Genomic DNA, 7,436 nt, shown 5'->3' with positions numbered 1-7,436 from the left:
GTAATAAATGTTATTTGCAGTTAACAATTTTCTTTTTTCTTTATTACAATATTTATGGCAAGACTAGGTATAGATACGCCATTGTAATAGTGTTATGGTACCAAGTGTGAACACATGCTCTGAAAAGACTTAATAGTAAGACTTAACTATACTAGCTGTAACAGGTGGCGTCACTGGCTCGGTACCCGGGAAAAAAGTAGGCAGGCACACGCAAGGGATTGGAACATGCTTCCTGATTATTTATGAGTAAAATATGGAGGTCTTCAAGAGAATGCGAACTTTCTAGGGAAGCTCGCTCCATCTTAGACCACATCTCAGCTTACCATCAGGCGAGATTGTGGTCAAGCGCTGATCATCATCTGTATACATTCCCACTGCAGGACCGCGAGCCACCTATGAGGGTTCAGGCCATAATCCACCATGCTGGCCAAGTGCGGATTGGCAGATGTTACAAGTATCGAAAATAATTAGGAAGTCCTCACATTCATTTTTGACTCAGTTTTAAGTAAGTTTAAGTTCAAAATGACATTGAAGATTAAAAAACAAAGAGTTTCTTTTTTCGTTTCTAATCCTCAGTATCTCCTATGATCAGGTAGGAATGTCCAACGCTTTTCTACTTTGATTCTTAACTGATTACGATAAAGATAAAATTACAATGTGATTAAAGCGTAGGTTAATAATTTTATACAAATATAAGCCATAATTAGCATATTATGCTCTCATAGTTTTTGTATTACAAGGTACAAAAGAAGTCTTAAACTAAAAAGACATTAAGCATGTGCTTATATGTATAAAATCGATAATAAATCAACTTCAATTGGAGTATTTTACTGATTTTAAATCTAAATTGCTTTATAAATAAGTGAAAATAAAATAAGAACTCAGTCATCTTGGATGTACATAGCTTAATTAAGTAATTGCTGATACACAATATTTAATCTGTATTCTCTGTATCTGCCAGCTCCACATTAAATGCAATTACATTGCAAATTAATTTAAACACAAACAGTTAAAGGGGAATGCAATTATTTATGTAAATTAATAATCAAACATCAACATCACGAATTAGTCTTGTTCAATACAATTAATTGAATTAGTATTCTCTTGAAAAATACGTACGTCGTCGTTTTATGAAAATGAATAATTCATGTTAAATTGAATGCATGTAAATTTTATATTAAAGTTACCATTTTACGTTCGCAAAGATAAAAAATGCAAAAGTCAAATACGAATATCAGATAATATTGTATCTACTATATAGATAAAATTAAAACTGCATAGTATCTGAAATATCAACACAGAACTCAGTATTCCTCGTAACGTCGACCCGTAGACATGCTTGATAAAGTTGCTATCGTCACCGGTGCTAACAAGGGCATTGGTTTTTCTATAGTCAAGGAGCTATGTAGACGGGGTGTAAAAACCGTATACCTAACCGCCCGAGATGTCAAACGGGGCACAGACGCGGTAAACAGCCTGAAGAACGAAGGGTTTAACCCGCTGTTCCATCAACTAGAAGTCACAGATAAAAAGAGCGTGCAAGCTTTCGCAGATCATATAAAACAAAACCATAAGGGTATAGATATACTCATCAACAACGCAGCGGTCATCAGCGAATTTAATAAAATAACATACGAAGATGCGCACAACGTGATCAATGTCAATTTTAATAGCATTCTCATTATAGAAGAGTACTTGTTTCCACTGTTAAATGATAACGCTCGAGTAATAAACGTTTCAAGTGATTGTGGACATTTATCTAATCTAAAAAATGCGTTCTGGATTGAAAAGTTAATTAGCGAAGATGCGACGTTGGATGATGTGAAAGGATTCACCAATTGGTTCCTAGATAATGTTAAGAATGGAACGTTTAATGCTGATGACTTTACCATCACCTACCTACGTCCGTATGTCGTGTCTAAGATAGCTCTGAGTGCATACACGAGAATTCAACAGAGGAACATAGGTAGAGGTATTTGCATCAATTCCATACATCCAGGTTTCGTTATTACGTCAATGACGAAGGAGACTGGTATGATGACAGCTGCTGAGGCTAGTGAAGCTCCAGTTTATTTGGCCTTGGACGCAGATGAGAAGATTAAAGGCAAATACATTTGGTTCGACAAGACAGAAAAGGATTGGACAGACATTAATTTCAAATATACTTATGATGATCCCAACGTTGTTAACGATTTTTTTAAAAAGATGTCGGATTGATTGTAATTTTGATTAAGATTGAGATTTTGTATTTTATTAATGTGATATCGTTATGAATTATACGTGTAATCTTAAAATATCTTCGTTATTAGAGATGCCGCAGTTTAACAAAATATATTGTAATGTTATTTAATAAAATATATGAATATGCAATTAGGTCTTTTATTTTTTCTTACATTATAAACAATAATCAACAGACATATAGTGAAGCAATTTCTGAAATCGGTCCAATGGTTTCGCGAGAAAACGTTACAAATAAACAAACACACATAAGATTCATCCTTCTAATATAAGTAGGCAGAACGTTTAGAAAATGTTTACAAATGGATAGTGTGATAGAAAAATAATTTTTTTTTCTTGAAACAGAGTAAAAATGTAGCAGACACATAAAACCAACAAAACAACTTTCGTTACCAGCGGCTGCACTTAACAATGCAATCTCCAGAACATTAACAATAAAATTAAAAAGGTACAGATCAATATCTATTCAGTATCGAACCAATTATTTCTTGAGTCTCATTTCCACAGAAAATAAAGGAATAACATCGTATCCAGACTTGATAATAATTGGAATGTCAACTGTGGTATTTTTGCAGTCGATTCAGCGCTTGAGTTGGGTTTGAACGTATAAAATTCGAAAGCGCTTGAAGCGACAATTGTATTGGACTTGTAGTTTGTTAGGAGTTATCGTTTCCTACGCCGAGGTATCTCATATACGATTATCAGTTAACAATTTGAAGTCTTATTAATATTCTATGGGTATAAGTACCTTTTTTAAAACTGCAGCAATATAATATTATATTAATTATATTAATACATTGCTCGTTTGTATGTGGCGCTATGGGGATTGTCTTATGCAATGTCTTCAAATTATTTGGACAGCTATCTAGTCCAAATATTTGTTTTATTATTTACAACAGATAACAAATGCAAATGTTTTTCAAAAGTTTTATTGTGTTTGATTTTACGCGAGTACCTATGTTTAGAAATTAAAAGCGATTTAGAAGCGATTTAAATCGATTTATTCCTTAATGTATTTAATGGATACTATTTATTAATAATATAATAAATAAATCGAGTAAAAGATCCGTTAAAAATGTTTAATTTCCAAATGTCTGTTAAAATTAAATTATCACCGGCCACCAGGCCTAACTCTTTTGTACTAGGATAAGTGATGTCACTCAAATGTAATTTACACTAAAACAAGCTAGCATTTATATCATTGTGTGTGTATGTCTCACGCACGGGTTTATACCGACGCTGTGTCTATGAAATGAAATCTCTGTGCGTAATAAACGCGTAAACGCCAAAGGGTTTTCAGCCGACATTTGGCGTACCGTCATCCTTTGAGAATGTCAACATGGCTAAATAATTAAATATAATTCGTATAGAACTTCTTGAGTTCGTTAAAAAATAACTCTTGATGCAGGTAAATTCCATTAAAGTCTTTTGTATTACGAACCAACTACTACATTGCATTCCAAACAACTTTGGCTCACAAATTTTATTACAACTCACGAATATAGCGAAGGAAGTAGGTCAAAATTGGAGTACGGGGGTTTTGGATTGAAAGTTTGAGGTAAAGATTTTGCAATTTCTCAACGTACTTGCTAATTTTAGCTAGTCGTTTCACACAGTGTTTTATAATTAAGGTTTTAAATCTCATTTTGTGTATGAAGTCTAAGACGTATGTTTGTTAAAAGTGCTTGTAGGCTTTTTTAATCACGCAGTATACTGAAAAGAAACAATCCGATGTTTTATATAATAATTGTTTTCTACAAAAATGTTCACGGACGTTTCTGGAAGGAGAATACCATCCAGATTTGAATTGAAGAGAAATTCCTATCAAACACAAAATGAATCACGTTAATCTGTTAAAAATCCACGTACGTATCGAACAAAAGCAAATAATACAGTTAAATATAGAAACTCCTTCGTTTTTGGGACGTCGGTTAAAAAACATTACTTCACGTCATCTTGTATTTCAACAGAGCGTTGATTAATGTGCCATCTTTTACGTTTTAATTTACATTCACGAAAATAATTTTCAGCGGAACGAATGAATATAAAACGGTCGGAGGTAATGCCTCGTTTTTATACAACGAACCGATTTTAATAAGTTTCCAAACGTGCGATATAAATGTTATATTTTTAGATGTGGAACCAATTTGTTCGATGATGTTTCGTAATTTCAGGTAGGTATAATTTTTAAAGAACTATAGCTGGTATAAACCTCTGGTTATGTTTTGTTTAGCTTAACAGTCAGTTAAAATTACAATAATGTTTAAATATTGGTCGTAAAGTTTTAAATAGACCATCAAGGATTTTATCAGCAAACGGTGAAAGCAGATCAAAAAATTTACGTGTCAAGTAAAACTTCATGAAAATAAATACATTATAATTCTTAGGCTTTATATTATTAATAATATATATAAAATAAGAATTAAGTAAGGAGTAAACATGAAGTTAATTTAAAAAAGCGTCGCAAATGCAAAAAGCCACACAAACTTGCATAAAATGCATACCAAGACTGACATTTATAAGCATTACAATGCAGTATAATTAAAAATGAAAAACTATCACAATTTATCGTAATTTAGGCCCCACTAGCTGGCAACAAGAATCATCGTACATGCTCGGACTAGTACAAACGGTTAATGTGATAGCTGGAAAATTTCACAAGCAATTTAATGTTACTCTGAATATACAGTCATTTAACTCAATTGTAAAGCGTGCGCACATTTAACAAAGTGTTTTATGGCCCATGATTCGCATAATACAACAGTTTTAACATTTTTATCTCTATATTGTAGTTTTAAATTAACCGACCGCTTTTAGACCAGAACTTCTCTTATAAGTTTGCGGTAATTGCTTCATATGAGTCTTAATATATTGGTTCATTTGTTCTTACATTAACTAATATTAATAATATAACAAATATTTATATAGCTCATGTCTTATTTTGTTGTATTAGCCTGTATAAGCTATATTATTGTAAAATTTCATTAAAATCCATTCAACATTTTTGCGTGAAAGAGCAACAAACACACAAATATCCTTACAAACTCACATTTATAATATTAGTAGGGTATATATACATGTGTGTGTTAAACCAGAAAATTAGCATAAGTATAAAGTGCAAATAATTTATTATTGTAAACGCGAGCAATAAAGGCTTTTTTATTTTATTTATTAAAAGTATTGGATGCATCAAAAATTCTTTCACCGTTGGATATGTTATCGCTGCTTGCTATAGGCTAAATAATATATACCCCGAGTGAAGCCGGGATGGACCCGCTAGTGCAATACAAAATTGCATTGCAAGAATACTTATGTACAGGAACTGAATTAATTTAAAACGTAAACTTAAGCATTATTACTTCAAATTATAGTAAGCTATTTATTAGATTTAAATTTGAAAAAGTTGTTATGTTGTGTTTAAAGTATCTACCTAAATTGGCAGTTTTAACCGGCATTACCATATAATGAAATTATTTGTTTACGCACGTTTCTTCCTCAGTGACTTTCTTTGCTTCACAAATGATCATTTATGTTGTCTCCTGTTAAAAAAAAGTTAACAACAAACCTACCAACATTCCAAATTGAAATAAACACAAATTCCATTATACAAGTGCATATATTTCATTTAGAAATTCACCCCCACGATACTAGTTACCGTCTTCGTGTTTACATGGGAAGCTGGCTCGCCTCCTGCTCGTTAAAATTTATTTATCTTCACTTTTTAGACTTGGCTAGGGCTGCTACCTTGCTAAAGATTCAATGTATTGAACGATTTAAGACATTTGAGAACTAACTTTAAATGATAATATTGGGTACAAAGTGATATTCCATTTTTTTCTTGTTTCTGTTAGTATTGAAATAGTCCGTAAATTTATTGAAGTTTTTGTATGAAGAGTTTGTGGTTATGTGTTTCTACACAGAATAAACATGGCCTTTCACGTTTGTGAAATGAAATTAAAATTTATCATGACGAAGAATTGCGCTAAAGAAATCAAAAGTGAAACGCTATCAAGTTTAATTTTAACAGTTAAACAGTATATAATCAGTTTCCACAACTGCTCAATATACGTACATATAAATATTTAATCAAGCATCAAAATAGGTTTGTGACAACCCTAAGTTTGGCGACTTGGTTGATCACGATCAAGAATGAGCCCTGATAGTTGAAGTTTGCGGCCAAATATGTGAACAGCTCGCTGTGAGTGCCAAAAGATGTTGATTTCAGAACATTTAAATGTACATAAATAATAAATTATGTGATAGAAGCACATACGAGAACTCCATGAAGTTTTATCATGATTTATTCTATGGTTAATGGAAAATTGAATTGGCGTATAAATAAAAGAAAGTTTTTATAGCACTTGTACGTCAAAAATGGCTGAACGGATTGATCTCATTATCGTCATCATCAGTCCATACGTGCTTCCACTAAAGTGTCACGGGTCACCTATGAGGATTCAGGCTATTATCCACCACGCTGGCCAAGTGCGGGTCGGCAGAGATCACATACCGTACTTTTTGATTATTCGACATTGTTTTAAGACGATCTTTTTCTTCACTATTTCGGGTAGAGGTGATTTGAATAATAAATTATCATCTGTAATCGTAAATTGAAAAAAAAAATAACATGAAATATTTAGTCCGGGCGGGCCGGGACGAGCAGTGGGTAGTTTTTAAGAAAGACAATAATTTTTTTTTCAAGTGGTAACGCCAATATTATTAAAATAGTGAATTAAAATTAAATATTTATTATTTTGTGTTGTAATCCAACTACCCTCCTTACATGCGAGCACAACCAATCACCGCACGCCTTTAAAGCAACCGCAACGTCCCTATTGGACGTAGTGACTCATATACGTCACACAGTCTGCATCGATCTTCCGTGACGATCGGATTTCAATAACCGCCGGATTGCCTTCAAGTGGCCTCTAGACATTTCGTGTATAATTCGCATACCGCCGGAGAGCCTTTATGAGGCTTTCTTGTCACCGCATCAATCGAAGAGATCTTTCACAAAGATCGTAACCCGCAACCGCCGGAGGACCTCCACGTGGTTCTCTAGATATCTCAGGCATTGTGCTAGTGTAACCGCCTTCCCATTTGGTCGCGCTGAACCGCCCCGTGTGTGTGTGTGGAGTGAAGGACTGGATCTGGTCTGCCTGGCCCGAGCTGGAGGACCCTTGACCGCGTGGTGCTGT

At 33.5% G+C, this 7,436-nt stretch overlaps 1 protein-coding gene across 1 annotated transcript; it reads left to right on the top strand.

The window, feature by feature from the left end:
• Window positions 1-1,335: 1,335 nt before the first annotated feature.
• Window positions 1,336-2,217, top strand: LOC119839807 (carbonyl reductase [NADPH] 1-like). The gene has a single exon (XM_038366248.1). It carries the CDS (start codon window positions 1,336-1,338, stop codon window positions 2,215-2,217), a length of 882 nt encoding a protein of 293 aa, XP_038222176.1.
• The last annotated feature ends 5,219 nt before the right edge of the window (window positions 2,218-7,436 follow it).

Source organism: Zerene cesonia, chromosome 4 (genome assembly GCF_012273895.1).
Source record: "Zerene cesonia ecotype Mississippi chromosome 4, Zerene_cesonia_1.1, whole genome shotgun sequence".
NCBI classification, from domain to species: domain Eukaryota; kingdom Metazoa; phylum Arthropoda; class Insecta; order Lepidoptera; family Pieridae; genus Zerene; species Zerene cesonia.
This window is presented reverse-complemented; position numbering and strand designations above follow the sequence as displayed.